This window comes from Salmo salar, chromosome 24 (genome assembly GCF_965601325.2).
Source record: "Salmo salar chromosome 24, fSalSal1, whole genome shotgun sequence".
NCBI classification, from domain to species: Eukaryota; Metazoa; Chordata; class Actinopteri; order Salmoniformes; family Salmonidae; genus Salmo; species Salmo salar.
In genome coordinates, this window is record NC_138314.1 from 32,547,240 (window position 1) to 32,572,163 (window position 24,924).

The following is a 24,924-nucleotide window of genomic DNA, read 5'->3' on the forward strand; positions in this document are numbered from 1 at the left end:
GTTTCATATAAATTAATATAGTTAAAGCTTGAATCTAGGTAAGGACAGTGTGTTAAAATAGTTGTTGGCTCTAAGGTTTCGTTGCATAGCCTATCTAGCTCAATCGATGATGGAGATTGAGCTTTGTTAATACAGAGGTCTTCTCCTCGTAAAGCCTGTGATGTGTGTCTTCTGTGTTCTATGTACAGTACCAGTCAAACGTTTGGACACACCTACTCATTAAAGGGTTTTTCTTTATTGTTACTATTTTCTTCATTGTAGAATAATAGTGAAGACATCTAAACTATGAAATAACACATACTGAATCATGTAGTAACCCAAAAAGTGTTAAACAAATCAAAATATATTTGAGATTCTTCAAAGTAGCCACCCTTTGTCTTGATGACAGCTTTGCACACCCATAGGATTCTCTCAAACATCTTCATGACGTAGTCACCTGGAATGCATTTCATTTAACAGGTGTGCCTTGTTAAACGTTAATTTGTGGAATTTCTTTCCTTAATGTGTTTGAGCCAATCAGTTGTGTTGTGACAAGGTAGGGGTGGTATACAGAAGAATAATAGTGAAGACAAACTATGAAATAACACATATGGAATCATGTAGTAACCAAAAAAGTGTTAAATCAAAATATATTTTATATTTGAGATTCTTAAAATAGCCACCCTTTGCCTTGATGACAGCTTTGCACACTCTTGGCATTCTCCAAACCAGCTTCATGAGGTAGTTACCTGGAATGCATTTCAATTAACAGGTGTGCCTTCTTAAAAGTTAATTTCTTTCCTTCTTAAAGCATTTCAGAAGGAAACGTTGAGTTGTGACAAGGGGGGTTATACAGAAAATAGCCCTATTTGGTAAAATACCAAGTCCATATTATGGCAAGAACAGCTCAAATAAGCAAAGAGAAACGACAGTCCATTACTTTTAAGACGTGAAGATCAGTCAATGCAGAACATTTCAAGAACTTTGAAAGTTTCTTCAAGTGCAGTTGCAAAACACCAAGCGCTATGATAAAACTGACTCTCAGAGAGTTAACTGGACCTCAGATTGCATCCCAAATCAATTCTTCAGAGTGCAAGTAACAGACAGTAACATCTCAACATCAACTGTTCAGAATCAGACCTTCATGGTCGAATTGCTGCAAAGAAACCACTACTAAAGGACCCCAATAAGAAGATTTGCTTGGGCCAAGAAAAACAAGCAATGGACATTAGACTGGTGGAAATCTGTCCTTTGGTCTGATTCCAAATTTGACATTTTTGGTTCCAACCGCCGTGGCTTTGTGAGACGCAGAGTAGGTGAACGGATGATCTCCGCATGTGTGGTTCCAACCGTGAAGCATGGAGGAGGAGGTGTTGGGTGCTTTGCTGGTGACGCTCTCTGTGATTTAATTAAAATTCAAGGCACACTTAACCAGCATGGCTGCCACAGCATTACGCCATCCCATCTGGTTTGCGCTTAGTGGGACTTTCATTTGTTTTTCAACAGGACAATGACACAAAACACACCTCCAGGCTGTGTAAGGGCTATTTGACCAAGGAGAGTGATGGAGTGCTAGATCAGATCACCCGACCTCAACCAATTTGAGATGGTTTGGGATGAGTTGGACCACAGAGTGAAGGAAAAGCAGCCAAAAAGTGCTATGTGGGAACTCCTTCAAGACAGTTGGAAAAGCATTCCTCATGAAGCTGGTTGAGGGAATGCCAAGAGTGTGCAAAGCTGTCATCAAGGCAAAGGGTGGCTACTTTGAAGAATCTCAAATATAAAATATATTTTGATTTGTGTTATTTCATAGTTTTGATGTCATCAATATTATTCTACAATGTAAAAAATAAACAAAAACCCTTGAATGATTAGGTGTGTCCAAACTTTTGACTGGTACTGTATATGTCTGAAGAAAAACAGTGGGTCTACGAGCAGTGACCAGGGGATGCCTCACAATTGCTCAAGGCAAAAGGACTCATCTGCCAACAGTGAAACCTACACCACTCTCAACTATTCCCTTCAGTTAGCAGTCACTCCCTGGGTGGGCAATGTGCTTATGCCCCCACCAATCTCTTCAAACAAGCTCAGTGAAGGTACTTTATGAGTTGTCACAGGCAATACATCCTAACTTCTCTCACTTGTAGATAAGTAAAATGAGTGTTCTTGTTGTTAAATAATGGGTTTTGGAAGACTGAACCAAGGACTTGACTTGATCCTGAGTTATATACAGTAAGTGTACAAAACATTACGAACATCTGCTCTTTCCATGCCGTAGAATGACCAGGTTAAAGCTATGATCCCTAAGTGATATCACTTCTTAAATCCACTTCAGTCCGTGTAGATTAAGGGGAGGAGACAGGTTAAAGAAGGATTTTTAAGCCTCAAGACAATTGAGACATGGATTGTGTGTGTTCCATTCAGAGGGTGAATGGGCAAGACAAAAGATTGAATTGCCTTTGAACGGGGTATGGTGGTAGTTTGGCCAGGTTTTAAAATGGCTGCTATGTTATCGCCTTTATTCTATACATGTTGGTGATGTAACAATACGAGAGTGCCTCTGACGGTTCCCTCTGAAATAACCCACTGTAAACAAGTAAAACAGAGCTGCGAATTTAACAGATGTTTTTATTGATTAGCATTCGGGGTAATGTGTATCCAAGTCTGTACTGTGTTGTGATGTCAACAAATTGGAAATAAACAGCACAATGCAGAAGCTTAATTTATCACTTAGCAACAGCTATGGAGGAGAAAAGTGGCGCTCTCGGAACATTCAGATATATACCGCATTGGCTAAACTCGATATATACACTGAGTATACCAAACATTAGGAGCACCTTCCTAATATTAAGTTGCACTCCACCCCCCGTTTTTTCCCACAGAACAGCCTTAATTCATCAGGGCATGGACTCTACACTACCGGTCAAAAGTTTTAGAACACCTACTCATTCAAGGGTTTTTCTTGATTTTTACTATTTTCTACATTGTAGAATAATAGTGAAGACATCAAAACTATGAAATAACACATATGGAATCATGTAGTAACCAAAGTGTTAAACAAATTAAAATGTTATATTTGAGATTCTTCAAATAGCCACCCTTTCCCTTGATGACAGCTTTGCATACTCTTGGCATTCTCTCAACCAGCTTCACCTGGAATGTTTTTCCAACAGTCTTGAAGGAGTTCCCACATATGCTGAGCACTTGTTGGCTGCTTTTTCTTCACTCTGCAGTCCAACTCATCACAAACCATCTCAATTTGGTTGAGGTCGAGGGATTGTGGAGGCCAGGTAATCTGATGCAGCACTCAATTACTCTCCTCCTTGGTAAAATAGCCCTTACACAGCCTGGAGGTGTGTTGGGTCATTGACCTGTTGAAAAACAAATGATAGTCCCACTAAGCCCAAACCAGATGGGATGGCGTATCGCTACAGAAGGCTGTGGTAGCCATGCTGGTTAAGTGTGCCTTGAATTCTAAATTAATCTCCAATGTCACCAGCAAAATTCCCCCACACCATAACACCTCCTCCTCCATGCATTACGGTATGAAATACACATGCAGAGATAATCCATACACGCACACCACGTACGCACTCCAATTTAGACTCCAGACCAAAGGACAAATTTCCACCTGTCTAACGTCCATTGCTCGTGTTTCTTGGCCCAAGCAAGTCTCTTCTTCTTATTGGTGTCCTTTAGTAGTGGTTTCTTTGCAGCAATTCGACCATGAAGGCCTGATTCACACAGTCTCCTCTGAACAGTTGATGTTGAGATGTGTCTGTTACTTGAACTCTGAAGCATTTATTTGGGCTGCAAATTCTGATACTGGTAACTCTAATGAGCTTATCCTTTGCAGCAGAGGTAACTTTGGGTCTTCCATTCCTGTGGCGGTCCTCATTAGAGCCAGTTTCATCATAGCGCTTGATGGTTTTTGTGACTGCACTTGAAGAAACGTTCAAAGTTCTTGAAATGTTCCATATTTACTGACCTTCATGTCTTAAAGTAATGGTGGACTGTCGTTTCTCTTTGCTTATTTGAGCTGTTCTTGCCATAATATGGACTTGGTATTTTACCAAATAGGGCTATTTTCTGTATAACCCCCCCCCCCCCCCCCCCCCCTTGTCACAACTCAACGTTTCCTTCTGAAATGCTTTAAGAAGGAAAGAAATTAACTTTTAACCTCTCTGGGCTAGGCGGGACGAATTCGTCCCACCTACGCAACAGCCAGTTGAATCCCGTGGCGCGATTTTCAAATACCTTAGAAATGCTATTACTTCAATTTCTCAAACATATGACTATTTTACAGCATTTTAAAGACAAGACTCTCGTTAATCTAACCACACTGTCCGATTTCAAAAAGGCTTTACAACGAAAGCAACACATTAGATTATGTCAGCAGAGTACCCAGCCAGAAATAATCAGACACTCATTTTTCAAGCTAGCATATAATGTCACAAAAACCCAGAAGACAGCTAAATGCAGCACTAACCTTTGATGATCTTCATCAGATGACACACCTAGGACATTATGTTACCTGGAATGCATTTCATTTAACAGGTGTGCCTTGTTAAACGTTAATTTGTGGAATTTCTTTCCTTAATGTGTTTGAGCCAATCAGTTGTGTTGTGACAAGGTAGGGGTGGTATACAGAAGAATAATAGTGAAGACAAACTATGAAATAACACATATGGAATCATGTAGTAACCAAAAAAGTGTTAAATCAAAATATATTTTATATTTGAGATTCTTAAAATAGCCACCCTTTGCCTTGATGACAGCTTTGCACACTCTTGGCATTCTCCAAACCAGCTTCATGAGGTAGTTACCTGGAATGCATTTCAATTAACAGGTGTGCCTTCTTAAAAGTTAATTTCTTTCCTTCTTAAAGCATTTCAGAAGGAAACGTTGAGTTGTGACAAGGGGGGTTATACAGAAAATAGCCCTATTTGGTAAAATACCAAGTCCATATTATGGCAAGAACAGCTCAAATAAGCAAAGAGAAACGACAGTCCATTACTTTTAAGACGTGAAGATCAGTCAATGCAGAACATTTCAAGAACTTTGAAAGTTTCTTCAAGTGCAGTTGCAAAACACCAAGCGCTATGATAAAACTGACTCTCAGAGAGTTAACTGAGTTAAATTTCTCAAACATATGACTATTTTACAGCATTTTAAAGACAAGACTCTCGTTAATCTAACCACACTGTCCGATTTCAAAAAGGCTTTACAACGAAAGCAACACATTAGATTATGTCAGCAGAGTACCCAGCCAGAAATAATCAGACACCCATTTTTCAAGCTAGCATATAATGTCACAAAAACCCAGAAGACAGCTAAATGCAGCACTAACCTTTGATGATCTTCATCAGATGACACACCTAGGACATTATGTTATACAATACATGCATGTTTTGTTCAATCAAGTTCATATTTATATCAAAAAACTGCTTTTTACATTAGCATGTGACGTTCAGAACTAGCATACCCCCCGCAAACTTCCGGGGAATTTACTAACAATTTACTAAATTACTCACGATAAACGTTCACAAAAAACATAACAATTATTTTAAGAATTATAGATACAGAACTCCTTTGTGCAATCGAGGTGTCCGATTTTTAAAATAGCTTTTCGGTGAAAGCACATTTTGCAATATTCTCAGTAGATAGCCCAGCCATCACGGCTAGCCATTTAGACACCCACCAAGTTTAGCCCTGACCAAAGTCAGATTTACTATTACAAAAGTTTGATTACCTTTGTTGTCTTCGTCAGAATGCACTCCCAGGACTGCTACTTCAATAACAAATGTTGGTTTGGTCCAAAATAATCCATCGTTATATCCAAATAGCGGCGTTTTGTTCGTGCGTTCCAGACACTATCCGAAATGGTAAATCAGGGTCACGAGCATGGCGCAATTCGTGACCAAAAAATTCTAAATATTCCATTACCGTACTTCGAAGCATGTCAACCGCTGTTTAAAATCCATTTTTATGCCATTTTTCTCGTAAAAAAAAACGATAATATTCCGACCAGGAATCTCCGTTTAGGTAAACAGAGGAAAGAAAACAAAGCATTCGGTCGACGCGGGCACGCGCCTGAGTCTCACAGTACTGTAACCAGCCACTACCCAAACGCGCTACTTTTTTTCAGCCACAGCCTGCAAAGCCACGATTCAGCTTTTTGCCGCCTTCTGAGAGCCCATGTGAGCCGTAGGAAGTGTCACGTAGCAGCAGAGATCCTTTGTAATGGATAGAGATGGCAAAGAAGGCCAAGAAATGGTCAGACAGGGTACTTCCTGTACAGAATCTTCTCAGGTTTTGACCTGCCATTTGAGTTCTGTTATACTCACAGACACCATTCAAACAGTTTTAGAAACTTTGGAGTGCATATTCTAGTTACTGGGCAGGAGTAGTAACCAGATTAAATCGGGTATGTTTTTTATCCAGCCGTGTCAATACTGCCCCCTAGCCCTAACAGGTTAAGAAGGCACACCTGTTAATTGAAATGCATTCCAGGTAACTACCTCATGAAGCTGGTTTGGAGAATGCCAAGGGTGTGCAAAGCTGTCATCAAGGCAAAGGGTGGCTATTTTAAGAATCTCAAATATAAAATATATTTTGATTTAACACTTTTTTGGTTACTACATGATTCCATATGTGTTATTTCATAGTTTGTCTTCACTATTATTCTACAATGTAGAAAATAGTACAAATAAAGAAAAAACGTTGAATGAGTAGGTGTTTTAAAACTTTTGACCGGTAGTGTACAATGTGTCGAAAGCATTCCATATACTGGCCCATTGTCGCGAGAATTTTTAATCCCAATGATGATAACTAAACAATCATTTAAGCTTTGACCAATCCCCGAGGTTTGTAAGACCCTGTGTTTAATAATAATTAGGCAAAGACTCAGATTCTGCAAAAGGTTCGTTGTTCTTTATTCAGAGAGCTCTAAAGTTAACCAAAATGTGAACAGTCTTTATAACCCCCATATACGCACACACACACACAAACAATAGGTGGGCTATATCTTTTTCCACAGTTCACATTCCTCGTTTATCACTATTCTACCAGCTTGGCAGTTCCTTGCAGTTCCTTTCCTCCCTAGATTAGAGGGGGCTTGACAGGGCCTCTTTCCTGTCGTAAGTTTTTCAGAGTTCCAACCAGGTCATGTGTAGTTCAATTGTCCTCTATTTTCTCAACTACACATTTCTCACCCTTAACTTGTCTCAACCATACCTTATTGGATTATAGTCTTTTAATTCTAATACATTTCACTTTGTTAATTACGTTTCAGGGTGGAATTCTTTAGTCATTACTTTAAACATATACATTCCCTTATCACTCATGTTGACTCCAGTGCTTCCCACAGTTGTCAAGTTGGCTGGATGTCCTTTGGGTGGTGGACCATTCTTGACACACACGGGAAATTGTTGAGCGTGAAAAACCTAGAAGTTCTTGACACAAAATGGTGCGCCTGGCACCTACTACCATACCCCGTTCAAAGGCACTTAAGTATTTTGTCTTGCCCATTCACCCTCTGAATGGCAAACATACACAATCCATGTCTCAACTGTCTCAAGGCATAAAAGTCCTTCTTTAACCCATCTCCTCTACCCTCCTTCATCTGCACTGATTTTAAGTGGATTTAACATCAATAGGGAATCATAACTTTCACCTGGTCAGTCTGTCATGGAAAGAGCAGGGGTTCTTAATGTTTAATATAGTCAGTGTATATGACTCTAAATTGATCTTACTTTCTCTTGTTTTTGTAGCTGACATGGTGCGAGAGAGATCAGAGAGCATTGGACTCACCAAGACCCCAGTGTTCTTGTTATTTCTGCAGGTAGGGAATGAACCCGGGGGGGGCAACATTTTTATATGAATGAGCACAATAATGCCATTATGTTAGTTGGATTTTTCTTATGGATGCGAGCACCTAGGCCTATGCAGAAATTCTGGCACGTATTCTAATGCTGATAGACAAACACGAATGACTTCAAGCTACATACAGGAAAAATGGAACACATAAGTTCTTTATTGGCATATCGAGCACATGACTAGCTATTATGGTACACAATTAATGCATCATAACCTCAGTCCAGAATATCTGAAAAGGGTTAACTGATAATGCCATATTTTGAATCCATTGTCAGCCGATCATATGAACATTGTGCATTTTCTAATGCGATCTGAAATAGGTCCTCCGTGTGGATGCTGAGGGCTGTAAGCAGATAATTAAAATGCGGAACAAACAAGTGAGTATAATTTACTACACCATATAACAAAAATAACTCATACTTTAAAACCTTTACAGTTTTAGGTTTTTGCATCTATAATAATTGCTACTTACTGTGCATTCGGAAAGTATTCAGACCCCTTGACTTTTTCCACATTTTGTTACGTTACAGACTTATTCTAAAATTGATTAAATAATGTTTTCCCTCATCAATCTACACACAATACCCCACAATGACAAAGCGAAAAAACGTATTTTTAGAAATGTTTGCACATTTATGAAAACAGAAATATTTACATAAGTACTCAGACCCTTTCGTGTGAGATGCAAAACTGAGCTCAGGTGCATCCTGTTTCCACTGATCATCCTTGATGTTTCTACAACTTCATTGGAGTCGACCTATGGTAAATTCAATTGATTGGACATGATTTGGAAAGGCACACACCTGTCTATATAAGGTCCCACAGTTGACAGTGCATGTCAGAGGAAAAACCAAGCCATGAGGTCAAAGGAATTTTCCGTAGAGCTCCGAGACAGAATTGTGTCGAGGCACAGATCTGGGGAAGGGTACAAAAACATGTATGCAGCGTTGAAGGTCCCAAAGAACACAGTGGCCTTCATCATTCTTAAAAGGGAGAAGTTTGGACCCTCCAAGACTCTTCCTAGAGCTGGCCGCCTGGCCAAACTGAGCAATCGGGGAGGAGGGTCTTGGGTCACTAACAAACCCGATGGTTACTCTGACAGAGCTCCAGAGTTCCTCTGTGGAGATGGGAGAACCTTCCAGAAGGACAACCATCTCTGCAGCACTCCACCAATCAAGCCTTTATGGTAGTGGCCAGATGGAATCCACTCAGTAAAAGTCACATGACCGCCCTCTTAGAGTTTGCTAAAAAACAACCTAAAGGACTCTGACCATGAGAAACAAGATTCTCTGGTCTGATGAAACCAAGATTGAACTCTTTGGCCTGAATGCCAAGCGTCACGTCTGGAGGAAACATGGCATCATCCCTACGGTGAAGCATGGTGGTGGCAGCATCATGCTGTGGGGATGTTTTTCAGCGGCAGGGACTGGGATACTAGTCAGGATCGAGGGAAAGTACAGAGATCTTTGAAAACCTGCTCCAGAGCACTCAGGACCTCCGACTGGGGCAAAGGTTCACCTTCAAACTGGACAACGACCCTAAGCACACACCCAAGACAATGCAGGAGTGGCTTTCTCCACTGGCTTCCAGTTGAAGCTCGCATCCGCTACAAGACCATGGTGATTGCCTACGGAGCTGTGAAGGGAACGGCACCTCCATACCTTCAGGCTCTGATCAGGCCCTACACCCAAACAAGGGCACTGCGTTCATCCACCTCTGGCCTGCTGGCCCCCCTACCTCTGAGGAAGCACAGTTCCCGCTCAGCCCAGTCAAAACTGTTCGCTGCTCTGGCACCCCAATGGTGGAACAAGCTCCCTCACGACGCCAGGACAGCGGAGTCAATCACCACCTTCCGGAGACACCTGAAACCCCACCTCTTTAAGGAATACCTAGGATAGGATAAAGTAATCCTTCTAACCCCGCCCTTAAAAGATTTAGATGCACTATTGTAAAGTGGTTGTTCCACTGGATATCATAAGGTGAATGCACCAATTTGTAAGTCGCTCTGGATAAGAGCGTCTGCTAAATGACTTAAATGTAATGTAATGTAATGTAAATGCTTTGAGACAAGTCTCTGAATGTCCTTGAGTGGCCCAGCCAGAGCCCGGATTTGAACCCGATCGAACATCTCTGGAGAGACTTGATAGTAGCTATGCAGCGACGCTCCCCATCCAATCTGACAGAGCTTGAGAGGATCTGTAGAGAAGAATGGAAGAAACTCCCCAAATACAGGTGTGCCAAGCTTGTAGCGTCATACCCAAGAAGACTTGAGGCTGTAATCGCTTCCAAATATGCTTCAACAAAGTAAAGGGTCTGAATACTTATGTAAATGTAATATTTCCTTTTTTTTATAAATTCGCAAAAATGTCAAGCTGTTTTTGCTTTTTCATTATTGGGTATTGTGTATAGATTGATTGGGGGGGGGGGGGGATTTTAATTAATTTTAGAATAATGCTGTAAGGTAACAAAATGTGGACAAAGTCAAGGGGTCTGAATACTTTCCAAATGCACTGTATAAGCAATTTGAACAGAGCAATTGTGATGTCAATTTATCTGTTTCAGGCGGTACTCATGGGACACAGATCTTGGGAAGCGAAACAGGGTAACATATTATGTTTGTATATCGCATTGAATATGTCATACCCTGTGAAAGTGATGTCCACTTCCGCTTTACTTCCGTATCGTTTCCCATGCTGTTTTGAATGGGCTTCGTGGTTATTATTTTTTAATTTATGAAAATGCAGCCATTTTAAAATGTATATAAAATTATATTTGTGTTTGTGGATGAATTGACCTCTACCAAATACCTTTTATGATGTTTTTGCGCTTGAAGACCCGTGTACTATGTTCCTCCACGTTGAAGACAAAAAAAGAATTTAACTACAAAAGTTGAGAAACTCAAGGCTGAGGAGCAGTCACTTCCTGCTTACTTTCTTTGCATGCTCTCGCCACCAAAAATCACTTATTAATTAGCTAAGAGCTTCAGCACCCCGATCAGCGATGGTCAACTGCAAAGTATTTAAAAACAACAAATCTATTCATCGATATTAAATGTATCATTTATTTTTATAATTGTGGTAATTACACCCATATGTGAATTATGTTTAACATAAATGCCACTTTATTTACTTTATTCTAGCTTTATTGAAAAAACCAAAGCAACGGCATGGTCCCAGAACGGTAGCCAGTATGCTGAACCAGAAGGGAAACGAGCAGCAGAACAGCCAGCAACAGAACAGTCAACTTGTGATGATGATCCCTCAGACCTTTGTCATTGGACAGCCTGTAGTACAGTCCATCCGACATCCTACAGTCCCATTCACTCCAACTTCCAGACAACAACTCATGCCTTCCACACTTACCCAACCCGGACCCTCTACCCCCAGCCAACCTATACTCCCTGCTCCTGTCCAATCCTCAACCATAATAGACAGGGTGAATGTTCAGGTAAATGAGAATCTTTCAGCAAAGAAACGCAATCTCAAACCTACTGAGAAATCACAGGCCCCCAAAGAGGTCAAGGATGCTGCAATTGCTGAAAAGTCAGTGGAACAGTCGCCTAAACGCAAGAAAGCCCGTACACAAAGTCCTCCCAAAGGAAACCTGGTTGGCCAACTTTCTAACGTAATTCTGTCCCCTCCACAAACTGCCTGGGTCCTGACGCGCAATGGACTTGTGCCAATCAGTGGCATTGGCATTCAGATGACACCTCAGAATCTACCAGCAAATGCTTTTGCACCTGCTTGTCCATCTCCTATTATTATCAACCAGCAAGTCCCTCTAACACTAAATGCTGCTGCAGCACAGGCCTCCTCCGATGTAACCCATGTCTGCCCATCTCCCTCTGCCTCATCCATAGCACAGGGAACTGCCTCCCCATCTGTTTTCTCCTCTCCCTCCACTACCTTCATAAGCAACACTGCTCCAAGGATGACCAACCCAGTGAACAGCATGAGAATGACTAACCCAGTCCTGCAGACTGTGGCAACCACTGGTCCCCAGCTCAATGCAGTGTCACCTGTTCTCTCTGTTCCCATGAACACGGTCATCTCGGCTCCCATTAGACCACAGACTGGCCCACCACAGGCTTTCGTCCTCAACGTCCCTCCAGGCTCTCTTCCGGCCTCATTCCCTCAGGGAGCCTTCCAAATCGTGCAGCTTTACCCCCCTAAACGTGTCCCTCCACCCCGCAATCCAGAAGTAATACAGTTTGATCCCAACCTGATGTTCATGGAGAACCCGGCCAAAGTGAGCGAGTGGTTGAATGGCAAGAATGGAATTGCGCTTCCGGAGTTGGATGTCACTCTACCCTACCTTCCCCCCTTTGTCAGCAGCCTGAATACCTTTTCGAGTCTCCTGAAATGTAAAACGACATTGGCAATTAGTGCCATGCTGGTCCTGCGCCCAGAGGAGAAAGAGAATCAGGAAGAGGAGCAGCAGGTAGCGGCAGTGCGGAGCCTCGTGGCAGAGCGTTTCATCCATAACCCGGGTTACCTTCTCCTGAAGGCTCGCTTCTTGTCTTGTTTCACCATGCCTGCTCTTCTGGCTACTATCAATCCAGTCAAATTCTCCATGTCTCCCACCACGGACCACAGTGATGTGGAGGAGGAACCTTTCAGGAACTGTCCAGGGATGCAGAATTATACTGTGTATGAACAGCCAACAACACTCCAGGTGAGTTCAGTCTCAAACCAATCCTCCTTCATATGTTCGATACACTGCCTTTCTGTCCTCTTCTCTCACTGAACCTTTGAGCGGATCTTATGTTCTTTTCTCAGGCCCCTCTGCTAAGCACTGATGGAACAGGATCTCCTGCCACCTTCTTCTCCGGAATCACCACAAGAAATAAAAGCCGTGACCTAGACATGGAGTAATTGGAATGGTTTTGGAATGTGTCATCTTACGTGTTAAACCAGGTTTTTGTGTTTAAAAGTTCTTGCCAATTTTGTTGTGATGTCACTGTCATAAAAAGGGATGTTACTAGAAAGAGAAGGTAGCTGTATTCTATGACGTCACTCAATACAGTATAGTTGCTGTTGAAATTGTACTTAATGAATGGTTCATATTTGTACTTGTTTTTGTTCATAATTTAATTATTCTTATACATTGTGTAAAGAGTTATGTTGACCTGTACATATTTTGTAATAAATCATTCTACTTGTTAATAAATGCGTATACATTGTATCTGCAGAGCACATTGGTCAGATCGAACCTCAACAACCAGTTTTTTTGCAGACCACATAGTGGTCACCGAGGGTGACATTTTCATGGTGCATAATAGTTCAAATCTGTCAGAAAATACTAGCTATAAAACTCATTATATTCTGTCACTGTGTTTTATTTTTGGCCAGAAATGTCCTCAAAGGGGTGAACCTTGCCTGTGAATAAATGTTTATTAGCCAGGATGCAAAAGTTTATTAGCCTCAAACTAAGGATGCAAATATTTATTAGCCCAAAGGATTATGCAGTTTCATGAGTGATGTAAAATTCTGGTAACTTTCCCAAAATCCTCAGGTTTTCCAGAAGTCCTGGTTGAAAGATTTTCAGAATCAAGACGGAATAAACAGGAAGTCGTGAATTCTCAAACCACGATTTCTGGAAAAGCTGGGACTTTTGGGAAAGTTACTGGAATTTTGCAACCCTGGTTAAATGGATTAATATTACATTGTGTACATAAACCAGTCAATACTCAAACATATTTATAAACAATATTCTCCCTGATGGGCGAGTAACCTGTTTTCTATATTATTTACAATAAAAATATATTGTACCTTAACTTTAGAAACTACAGTAATCAAGTCAGTGTAATACTGTTTCATCAGCAGAAGTTTTTTTTAACAAATGAGGGAAGGAAGTGATTGAGTCATTGCCTCACAGTCCTTGAACAAGAGGTGTGTACTGCTGCCAATACTCTTATCACTCTAGTCACTCCATTATTTGGTGTTGGTTTATTGAGAATAAAAGAACATGTTGGTAGGTAGATTATTCACAACCACTCAAGAAGGTACTACTATTGTCACACTGACAATTGCACATTATTTTCTTGAAGAGTTTGACTCGGCACACTGTGGCATAAAATGGGGGAAATGAAAAAACTGAAATGACTTCTACAAAAAGGAACTTGACTCTTGTGTCATAAAACAGTATTTCCACATAACAGTTCCACATTTGGATTGGAACCACTTAACCATCTAGATTTTGCTCCCAGTTGATAAACCCTTAGTGAAGGAGTTGTTGAACGTACAGGGACACTGAGACAATCATGACTGACAGTCAGAGTGTGTCAGATATGGAGGATGAGCAGTGCTGGGTCCAGCTGGAGGATTACAGAATGCTGCTGATAAAGACCATTGAGCCGTCGCGAATCACTCCTTACCTGCGTCATTGTAAGGTGCTAAGCAGTGAGGATGAGGAGCAGATATTCAATGACCCCAGTCTGGTCACCCGTCAACGCAAAGTAGGTAAGGCACTGTCCTCTATTTCAGGTTATTGAGCAAACAAGGGGTCAAGTGTTACACTTTCTACTTTGAACTACAATAATGTGGTTGAATTCCAGGTTTGTATTGCAGGCACACTGCTTCTCAGAAGATTGCTATTATCAATTCAGGCATTAAGGGATGTGATAATCTGCTAAATAAATATGACCTGGAATGTGCCCACAATCTCCTGCAATTCATGTCAGTACCTTATTTATAAACCTCGGATCCATGTTCACAGGTGTACTATTGGATATTCTTCAAAGAACTGGACACAAAGGCTATGTGACATTCCTCGAGAGCTTGGAGCTGGACTATCCTCGATTGTATCGCAAAATTACTGGCAAAGAACCTGCCCGGGTCTTTTCTGTACTAGTTGGTGAGTAGCTATACAACATGACGTGTTTCTATAGACATGTTGTGTGTCTATCATGCAAGCTTGTAGATATTTGTGTAAGATATACTGTAGGTAGAATTTTTTTGCCATGATCTTTCAAAGTGCTGGCATCTATGACAATGGATTTGATCCTATAAACAAAACATCCTGTCCTCTCTGACATCATAGACACGGTGGGTGAGTCAGGACTGACTCAGTTCTTGATGAGTGAGGTCACACGTCTGCAGAAGGGCCTGCAGGAAGAACGCCGGCGCAGACAAGAGGCCACATGGGCTGCAGCCACGCAGGAGGACTCCTTACGGCAGCAGCAGGTTAAGGAGAGGGAGCTGCGGAAGCAGCAGGAGCGCGTGCAGTGTATGAGGGAGGAGAGGGACCGGCAATGGGAGGTGGTATGCCACCTGAAGGACGAGAACTACAGCCTGATGCACAACTTAACCAAGCTGAGCGAAGAGAAGAATAGTGCTCTCATGTCCAACCGGGATCTGCAATTGGAGGTGAGATATGGGGGGGCAATAACTATTGGTTTACATTCAGTATAGAAAACCCTCTGCAGTCCGACCAGTGGAGACATTTGTTATAGAACAGCACAAAGTCAATCCGCAACAACGAAAACAGTTTTGATGGGATTTTCATTGCTCACTAGATAGAAAAGCTGAAGCACAGCCTGATGAAGGCAGAGAGTGACTCGAAAATCCAACGCAAGCAAACTGTGAACCTGAAGAATGCCATTGAGGAGAGACCCAGTCAGGACATGATTTGGCAGCTCCAGAGACACAACGATCTGCTCACAGTGCGCATCCAGGAGCTGGAGAGCTCAGCTCAGGTACGTTTGATCTGTTCTCAATCAGTTTCGGGGGGGGGGGGGGGGCTGCAGCTCTGGCAAACCCAAACACATCAACTTATGGCAAAACCACTAACTATTGGTTTACATTTTAAGTATAGAAAGACCTCTGTTGCCGGACATGTTGAGACATTCATTATAGAACAGCACAAAGTCAGTCGACAACAATTAAAAAAAAAAAAGAATAACAGCTTGGAGTGGGATTTTGTTTCAGTGATCATTTCTCAGTAAATGTTTAGATATGCAGTGAAATAAAAAGGACACTGCACTGCACTGGACACATTTTGGAATAATAGCTAGGAGTAGCCTTTTGTGCACCACAAGAAAAATGTCTTCACAAATAAAGTGATTGTTCAGATGCAGAATTGTACCATTTTTACATTACTGAGCCAAGCCGAGCCAAGTTGTGCTGGCTTGGTTAGGCATCCACTATAGTTTGTTGGAACTGTGCTCAAAAGGACAACGTGAAAAGAAAATATGAGCCAGCACAGTTACAGTTCATGTCGGTACGGTAGTGTGAAAAATGTATTGGATTGAGTGAGTAGTGTGACAGGATTAATCTATATGTTCCAGCAGGGGACAGCTCCAGCCCCCTTGGATCAAGAGAAGCTGAGCGTTGAGAGTCTGGAGAACTACAAGCAGCACTCTCAGGCTCAGCACCAGGAGCTGGTCAACAACATCTACAACCTACGCAGAGATCTGCACGATGCTGAGGCACTACGGAATCGGGTACACATCACGGCCTGATGCACTGAGCACTGCTTAGGAATAGCTGTAGGAGAAGACTACTAATTACATTGAATTTCTAAAATATAAGCTATTCAACTGCTCTTTCAACACAAGTGCAGGAGGAACAAAAAATTCCAAACACAAATTATATTATTTCCTCAAAAATGATGATCTTGAGCATCAGGATGAATATATTTCCTTATTTTTGTAATCTGCCCAAGCGTGTTCCTCATTCATTGGAATAGCTGATTGTGCGTAGTTAAATTGTTCAAGTGGTGTCTTCCAATGTCACAAGTTATGGTGTTCCAATTGTAATATATAGGTTTGATTTGTTCTTGCAGTACTTGGAGGCGAAGGAGGTTCTTGAGTTGAAGTGCACAACATTAAAGAAAGATGCAAAAATGTATCGTGACCGAATGGAGGACATCCTGAAACAGATGGATGAGGTTATCAGGGAGAGAGACAAGGTGAACATGGTGTGATTTTAGGACTGTGATTCTTGGACCTCACTGTCTTTGGAAATCCCAACTTCCCCTTTACTTAGTCTCCAAATGACATCAAAGTGAAAATTCAACATCAGTGAAGGTTAGGATTCACCCCATACTGCGTATTTCTTTCATCTAGAAGAATTTTGACTTCTTTTGATAAAAATGTAAGAGTTGACTATCTGTGTGGTTGTGATCAGAAGCTCATCCGCACCATTGCCATTTGTTTCATATAAACCATTACAGCAAAGCAAACCAAAGCTTTTGTTTTGCGGTAGGCCATCGCCTCTCGAGAGGAGTACCACCAGGAGAATTCACGGAGCCTCCAGGAGAAGGACCAGTACCGGAAGCAGATTCGGGAGCTGGGTGAGCGCTGTGATGAGCTGCAGGTCCAGTTGTTCCGGACTGAGGCAGAGGTTATGGCTCTACAGACCAGGCTTCACATTAACACCTGCTCCCCACATGATGTGAGAATGGATTCCACCAACCACTTCCATTTAGATCTGTCTTTTAACTCAAACATAAAATATGTCATCAGAATCACTGAACTGGCATTGCTAGTTTATCAGATTCTATCTTAATTCGCTTTTGTTTCTGTTTTTTTATGTTTATAAAGGATAGCGTAGGATATCCTATTGATTTTGGAAATGTATTTATATTGATTTATGGTTTCCCTCTCAGATGTCAGACTTTGAGAATGGTTCCTTGCTGATATTGTAAATGTAATTTGCTTCCTGATTTACAACAAATGTTGTCCATGCAGTATTATTATGTTTGCAATGTTCAGGGATCTGAATAATTCTACTTCTACTTTTGACCTCTCTGTGTTTCCTCTATTACAAATTACCAGCAATAATCCATCCACTTTGGCAGCTCGTGTTTGCTTGTCTCTGCAACCCACTTTATTGAGTGTTCTCTTTCTGTGTGTTCTCTGCAACAGAAAAGCCAGACCAGTGAGGAAGACTGCAGAGATACATTAACCGAAGGCAAGAAGTCTATGACAAGTGACAAATAATCACGACAACAAAAAATTCAACAATGATCAGAAAAGTTATACTTTTTGTGTTCATGGTTATCATAAGCTTAGCTTGATATACGATTTCACCATGCTTTTTGAACTCCCAGCATTCTATGTTGTTAACTAAAAAAATCTTTATCACAGCTAGTAGTGGGGACCTGCAATGTCAGACATCGGGGGAGTATGATGTGTGCATTGCTTTGCAAGTCCACCCGTTGTGTGCAGAAGGGTCCCCGGAGGATAATATCTCAGGAGTAAGTACCTTCAATTGTTTCTCTTGACTAGTTCACATGTGTCTGGCCTGGGGCTGTGAGGTTTTCTTATTATATAATAAGCCACTTGTTATAGTAGTAACAGCAACTGAACCTCAATTATCTGCATTGAACACACTTCACATTTTAGCCCCTAGAAAAACATATTTCAGTTTAAAAAGGAAAATAATATGAAGTTTATGGTTACTGTGTATTGTATATGTATTTTGCTTTGCTCCACGTGACAGGAAAGAGCTTTATCAGAGGATGAGCCCTCAGACTGCAGCAAGCCCAGAGAGAGGTGTAACTTCTACTACAGAAGGTTGGCAAGTTTATATGTTTTAGAGAACACCACATAAGGACATTTACTGAAAATGCAGTATCTGTATTTTGTCATAAATTGTCTCCATAGGGGTAAAACTGCTATGCCCTGCAATGGGTTATGTATGGGAGTGATGTAAAGTGACTTTTCTGCTGCTTGTGTTATCCTGTTCTTTGTAAATATATATATATACACACTACCGTTCAAAAGTTTGGGGTCACTTAGAAATGTCCTTGTTTTTGGAAAGAAAAGCAATTTTTTGGGGCAGAGTTGCAAAGAAAAATCCATATCTCAGACTGGCTAATAAAAAGAAAAGATTAAGATGGGCAAAAGAACACAGACACTGGACAGAGGAACTCTGCCTAGAAGGCCAGCATCACAGAGTCACCTCTTCACTGTTGACGTTGAGACTGGTGTTTTGCGGGTACTATTTAATGAAGCTGCCAGTTAAGGACTTGTGAGGCGTCTGTTTCTCAAACTAGACACTCTAATGTACTTGTCCTCTTGCTCAGTTGTGCACCGGGGCCTCCCACTCCTCTTTCTATCCTGGTTAGAGCCAGTTTGTGCGGTTCTGTGAAGGGAGTAGTACACAGCGTTGTGCGAGATCTTTAGTTTCTTGGCAATTTCTCACATGAAATAGTCTTCATTTCTCAGAACAAGAATAGATTGACGAGTTTCAGAAGAAAGTTCTTTGTTTCTGGCCATTTTGAGCCTGTAATCGAACCCACAAATACTGATGCTCCAGATACTCAACTAGTCTAAAGAAGGCCAGTTTTATTGCTTCTTTAATCAGCACAACAGTTTTCAGCTGTGCTAACATAATTGCAAAAGGGTTTTCTAATGATCAATTAGCCTTTTAAAATGATAAACTTGGATTAGCTAACACAACGTGCCATTGGAACACAGGAGTGATGGTTGCTGATAATGGGTCTCTGTACGCTTATGTAGATATTCCATAAAACATCTGCCGTTTCCAGCTACAATAGTCATTTACAACGTTAACAATGTCTACACTGTATTTCTGATCATATTTGATGTTATTTTAATGGACAAAAAATTTGCTTTTCTTTAAAAAACAAGGATAAGTGACCACAAACTTTTGAACGGTAGTATATATATACATATATATAATGATTTCATTCCTTAACAACAGGAAACGTGCCCTTAGGAGGTCAAAGGCCACATGCAAGGAATGCAAACCTTGTGTCCTGGACAACAGCTGTGGAAGTGACAACACTGACACGGATGGGATGTGACTGAGGGGGGGCAGAGGAGTGGCTGGGGGACATGGCAAGGTCCTTCAGAATCATAGGCTAGTTTACTTTCCTTAACAAAAATATTTGAATTATTAAATCAATTGAAATAATAATTTTGTTGAAATGATGTACAGTACTAGTCAAAAGATTGGACACCTGTTCATTCAAGGGTTTTTCTTTATTTTACTATTTTCTACATTGTAGAATAATAGTGAAAACATCAAAACTATGAAATAACACATATGGAATCATGTAGTAAGCAAAAAAGTGTTAAACAAATCAAAATATATTCTTCAAAGTAGCCACCCTTTGCCTTGATGACAGCTTTGCACACTCTTGGCATTCTCTCAACCAGCTTCACCTGGAATCCTTTTCCAACAGTCTTGAAGGAGTTCCCACATATGCTGAGCACTTGTTGGCTGCTTTTCCTTCACCCTGCAGTCCAACTCATCCCAAACCATCTCAATTGGGTTGAGATTGGGTGATTGTGGAGTGCTCTGTCATCTGATAGAGCACTCCATCACTCTCCTTCTTGGTCAAATAGCCCTTAAACAGCCTGGAGGTGTGTTGGGTCATTGTCCACTAAGCGCAAACCAGATGGGATGGTGTATCATTGCAGAATGCTGTGATAGCCATGCTGGTTAAGTGTGCTTTGAATTCTAAATAAATCACTGACATTGTCTCCAGCAAAGCAGCCCCACACCACCACACCTCCTCCATGCATCACGGTGGAAACAACAAATGCGGAGAATATCCGTTCACCTACTCTGCATCTCACAAAGACACAGCGGTTGGAACCAAAAATCGCAAATTTGGACTCATCAGACCAAAGGACAGATTTCCACCAGTCTAATGTCCATTGCTTGTGTTTCTTGGCAAGCAAGTCTCTTCTTCTTATTGGTGTCCTTTAATAGTGGTTTCTTTGCAGCAATTCGACCATGAAGGCCTGATTCACACGGTCTCCTCTGAACAGTTGATGTTGAGATGTGTCTGTTACTTGAACTCTGTGAAGCTTTTATTTGAGCTGCAATTTCCGAGGCTGGTAACTCTAATGAACTTATCCTCTTCAGCAGAGGTAACTCTGGGTCCTCCTTTCCTGTAGCAGTCCTCATGAGGGCCGGTTTCATCATAGCGCTTGATGGTTTTTGCGACTGCACTTGAAGAAACTTTCAATGTTTTCCAGAATGACTGAGCTTCATGTCTTAAAGTAATAATGGACTGTTGTTTCTCTTTGCTTATTTGAGCTGTGCTTGCCATAATATGGACTTGGTCTTTTACCAAATAGGGCTATCTTCTGTATACCACCCCTACCTTGTCACAATACAACTGATTGGCTCAAACACATTCAAAAGTAAAGAAATTCCACAAATTAACTTTTATCAAGGCACACCTGTTAATTGAAATGCGTTCCAGGTGACTACCTCATTAAGTTGGTTGATAGAATGCTAAGAGTGTTTAAAGCTGTCATCAAGGCAAAGGGTGGCTACTTTGAAGAATCTCAAATATAAAATATATTTTGTTTTGTTGAACACTTTTTTGGTTACTACATGATTCAGTATGTGTTATTTCATAGATTTGATGTCTTCACTATTATCCTACAATGTAGAAAAAAGTCTAAATAAAGAAAAACCCTTGAATGAGTAGGTGTGTCCAAACTTTTGAATGTTACTGTATATATTTACTCTTTGTATTGTTCTAATAAAATTGCAATATTTTGAACTGTGACTGCATGATGAATGTGTTTCTGTATGCAAGTTACTTGTACCAGAGACGGTATAGAAGCCTTCCTCTAATATCTTTGCTTGTACTTCTTAATGTGCATTTTTTGTCATGCAAAAGCAGAGGAAAGTGGATAATGTAGCTAGTACGAAAGGCAAAGAAAAGTTGAATGGTTTGTCACTAGTTACTACAGCCACAAAGTCAAAATTAGGTATTTTGTAAAAATTCAAGAAAACTTAGCATTTGCTTTTTGCTCTTAATTTAAGGTTAGGCATAAGGTTAGCAGTGTGGTTAAGGTTAGGATTCAGTTTTGTTTTAAAATCATATTTTAAGATGATACATTTTAGAAATGGCCGTGGTTTATGACTTGTGTCTGTGGTAACTAGTGACGTAAGAGGTGCGGCAGATAGCCTAGCGCTTAAGAGCGTTGGGCCAGGAACCGAATTTTTTAAAAATCTTTATTTTAACAGGGAAAACAGACTGAGACCTGGATCTCTTTTACGGCTGTGCCCTGTGTAAACATGTTGACATGTACAGTTTTAGGCATACAGACAAGAATATTTCAAACATACAAAACAAAGACACAATTCAACAGAAACAATCACAGACAACATCATATTGATCCTCCAGAGTGTCTAACTTAAGTTAGATCTGCAGTTTGTTCCATAAATAAGGCGCAAAGGAACTAAAGGCAGTCCTACCCAACTCTGTGGAGACCGCAGGAGTCTCTAATGTAATCCACATCTGTGATCTGGTTTTAAAATTTGTATATCTAGTGGAAATTAATGATGATATACAGTGCCTTGCGAAAGTATTCGGCCCCCTTGAACTTTTCGACCTTTTGCCACATTTCAGGCTTCAAACATAAAGATATAAAACTGTAATTTTTTGTGAAGAATCAACAACAAGTGGGACACGATCATGAAGTGGAATGAAAGTTATTGAATATTTGAAACTTTTTTAACAAATAAAAAACTGAAAAATTGGGCGTGCAAAATTATTCAGCCCCCTTAAGTTAATACTTTGTAGCACCACCTTTTGCTGCGATTACAGCTGTAAGTCGCTTGGGGTATGTCTCTATCAGTTTTGCACATCGAGAGACTGAAATTTTTGCCCATTCCTCCTTGCAAAACAGCTCGAGCGCAGTGAGGTTGGATGGAGAGCGTTTGTGAACAGCAGTTTTCAGTTCTTTCCACAGATTCTCGATTGGATTCAGGTCTGGACTTTGACTTGGCCATTCTAACACCTGGATATGTTTATTTGTGAACCATTCCATTGTAGATTTTGCTTTATGTTTTGGATCATTGTCTTGTTGGAAGACAAATCTCCGTCCCAGTCTCAGGTCTTTTGCAGACTCCATCAGGTTTTCTTCCAGAATGGTCCTGTATTTGGCTCCATCCATCTTCCCATCAATTTTAACCATCTTCCCTGCCCCTGCTGAAGAAAAGCAGGCCCAAACCATGATGCTGCCATCACCATGTTTGACAGTGGGGATGGTGTGTTCAGGGTGATGAGCTGTGTTGCTTTTACGCCAAACATAACGTTTTGCATTGTTGCCAAAAAGTTCGATTTTGGTTTCATCTGACCAGAGCACCTTCTTCCACATGTTTGGTGTGTCTCGCAGGTGGCTAGTGGCAAACTTTAAACAACACTTTTTATGGATATCTTTAAGAAATGGCTTTCTTCTTGCCACTCTTCCATAAAGGCCAGATTTGTGCAGTATACGACTGATTGTTGTCCTATGGACAGAGTCTCCCACCTCAGCTGTAGATCTCTGCAGTTCATCCAGAGTGATCATGGGCCTCTTGGCTACATCTCTGATCAGTCTTCTCCTTGTATGAGCTGAAAGTTTAGAGGGACGGCCGGGTCTTCGTAGATTTGCAGTGGTCTGATACTCCTTCCATTTCAATATTATCGCTTGCACAGTGCTCCTTGGGATGTTTAAAGCTTGGGAAATCTTTTTGTATCCAAATCCGGCTTTAAACTTCTCCACAACCGTATCTCGGACCTGACTGGTGTGTTCCTTGTTCTTCATGATGCTCTCTGCGCTTTAAACGGACCTCTGAGACTATCACAGAGCAGGTGCATTTATACGGAGACTTGATTACACACAGGTGGATTCTATTTATCATCATTAGTCATTTAGGTCAACATTGGATCATTCAGAGATCCTCACTGAACTTCTGGAGAGAGTTTGCTGCACTGAAAGTAAAGGGGCTGAATAATTTTGCACGGCCAATTTTTCAGTTTTTTATTTGTTAAAAAAGTTAGAAATATCCAATAAATTTCATTCCACTTCATGATTGTGTCCCACTTGTTGTTGATTCTTCACAAAAAATTACAGTTTTATATCTTTATGTTTGAAACCTGAAATGTGGCAAAAGGTCGAAAAGTTCAAGGGGGCCGAATACTTTCGCAAGGCACTGTATATGGAGGTAGTTTTAAAAGAAGCGCTTTATAAATAAACAAGAGAGCATGTTGCTCTCGCCTCACAGATAGAGAGGCCCAACCCACATGTTGATATAGGATACAGTGATGAGTTTTGTAACTATCACCCGTGATAAACCTGAGTGCACAATGGTAAATAGCATCCAGTGGTTTTAATATGTTTGCCGATGCATGCATATAGATAATATCACCATAATCTAAAACGGACATAAAAGTAGCCTGCACAATTTGTTTTCTATTTACAAAGGACAGACAAGCCCTGTTTCTGTAAAGGAACCCTATCTTGAATTTGAGCTTTTTTCCCAATTCAGTAACATGTTTTTTAAAAGAAAGCCTATCATCTAACCATACCCCTAAATATTTATATGCAGAGACCTGTTTGATTTGAGTACCATCCAAGCTAGTGATTACAAAAGTGTTTCTAACTGAGAAATTAGACCTAGAAAAAAACATGACATTTGTTTTCTTAGCATTTAAAACAAGTTTAAGCTGTAAAAGAGACCCCTGTAGTATCCTAAAATCAGACTCCAACTGCATTAAAGCTTGGTCCGCTGTTGGAGCAATAGAGTACATCACTGTGTCATCTGCATATAAATGGAATTTACAATATCTGACATCATCACCAATGTTGTTTATATAAAGTGAGAACAATAGTGGGCCAATTATTGAACCCTGAGGGACCCCTTTAAGTAACTGTAAGGAGTCAGACTTGACCCCGTCGACCATGAATGGTAGTTCATTCGAATCCCCGAGCCAACTAGGTGAAAAATCTGTCAATGTGCACTTGAGCAAAGCATTTAACCCTAATTGCTCCTGCAAGTCGCTCTGAATGAGAGCGTCTGCTAAATGACTAAAATGTCAATGTAAAATGTAAGTTAAACTACAATTTGTATAGAATTATTTGGTGAAGAGGTGTGGTACACACTTTATTTTATTTATTTTTATTTCACCTTTATTTAACCAGGTAGGCAAGTTGAGAACAAGTTCTCATTTACAATTGCGACCTGGCCAAGATAAAGCAAAGCAGTTCGACAACATACAAAAACACAGAGTTACACATGGAGTAAAACAACATACAATCAATGATACAGTAGAAAAAAATAAGACTATATACAATGTGAGCAA

General features: G+C 40.7%; 2 protein-coding genes across 3 annotated transcripts in view; both read left to right on the forward strand.

Annotated features, from left to right (window-relative positions):
- Positions 1-13,057, forward strand: part of LOC106585647 (snRNA-activating protein complex subunit 4) — a 32,290-nt gene extending 19,233 nt beyond the window's left edge. The window contains exons 20-25 of the mRNA XM_014172069.3: positions 1,895-2,075; positions 7,752-7,822; positions 8,178-8,234; positions 10,420-10,459; positions 10,997-12,531; positions 12,636-13,057. Of these exons, the coding sequence (XP_014027544.1) occupies positions 1,895-2,075; positions 7,752-7,822; positions 8,178-8,234; positions 10,420-10,459; positions 10,997-12,531; positions 12,636-12,731 (1,980 nt within the window). The 3' untranslated portion in view covers positions 12,732-13,057. The remainder of the gene's footprint in view (positions 1-1,894; positions 2,076-7,751; positions 7,823-8,177; positions 8,235-10,419; positions 10,460-10,996; positions 12,532-12,635) is intronic.
- Positions 13,058-14,035: 978 nt separating this feature from the next.
- LOC106585631 (caspase recruitment domain-containing protein 9) lies at positions 14,036-21,357 on the forward strand. 2 transcript variants are annotated; one of them, XM_014172052.3, is made up of 11 exons: positions 14,036-14,318; positions 14,575-14,712; positions 14,899-15,224; positions 15,374-15,553; positions 16,145-16,300; positions 16,642-16,767; positions 17,064-17,252; positions 17,726-17,771; positions 17,948-18,057; positions 18,303-18,376; positions 19,530-21,357. In XM_014172052.3, exons 1-11 carry the CDS (start codon positions 14,120-14,122, stop codon positions 19,630-19,632), a joined length of 1,647 nt encoding a protein of 548 aa, XP_014027527.1. In that variant the 5' UTR covers positions 14,036-14,119; the 3' UTR covers positions 19,633-21,357. The 2 variants fall into 2 exon arrangements, with proteins under 2 accessions (XP_014027527.1, XP_014027528.1); XM_014172053.3 differs by having other exon boundaries at positions 16,148-16,300.
- Positions 21,358-24,924: the final 3,567 nt, after the last annotated feature.

Excerpts from the sequence above, each read along its gene's own strand:
- LOC106585631 (XM_014172052.3), top strand. The coding sequence starts at position 14,120 with ATGACTGACAGTCAGAGTGTGTCAGATATGGAGGATGAGCAGTGCTGG. Across the intron at positions 15,225-15,373 it reads ACCGGGATCTGCAATTGGAG|ATAGAAAAGCTGAAGCACAG; the intron begins GTGAGATATGGG and ends ATTGCTCACTAG. Across the intron at positions 16,768-17,063 it reads TTATCAGGGAGAGAGACAAG|GCCATCGCCTCTCGAGAGGA; the intron begins GTGAACATGGTG and ends GTTTTGCGGTAG.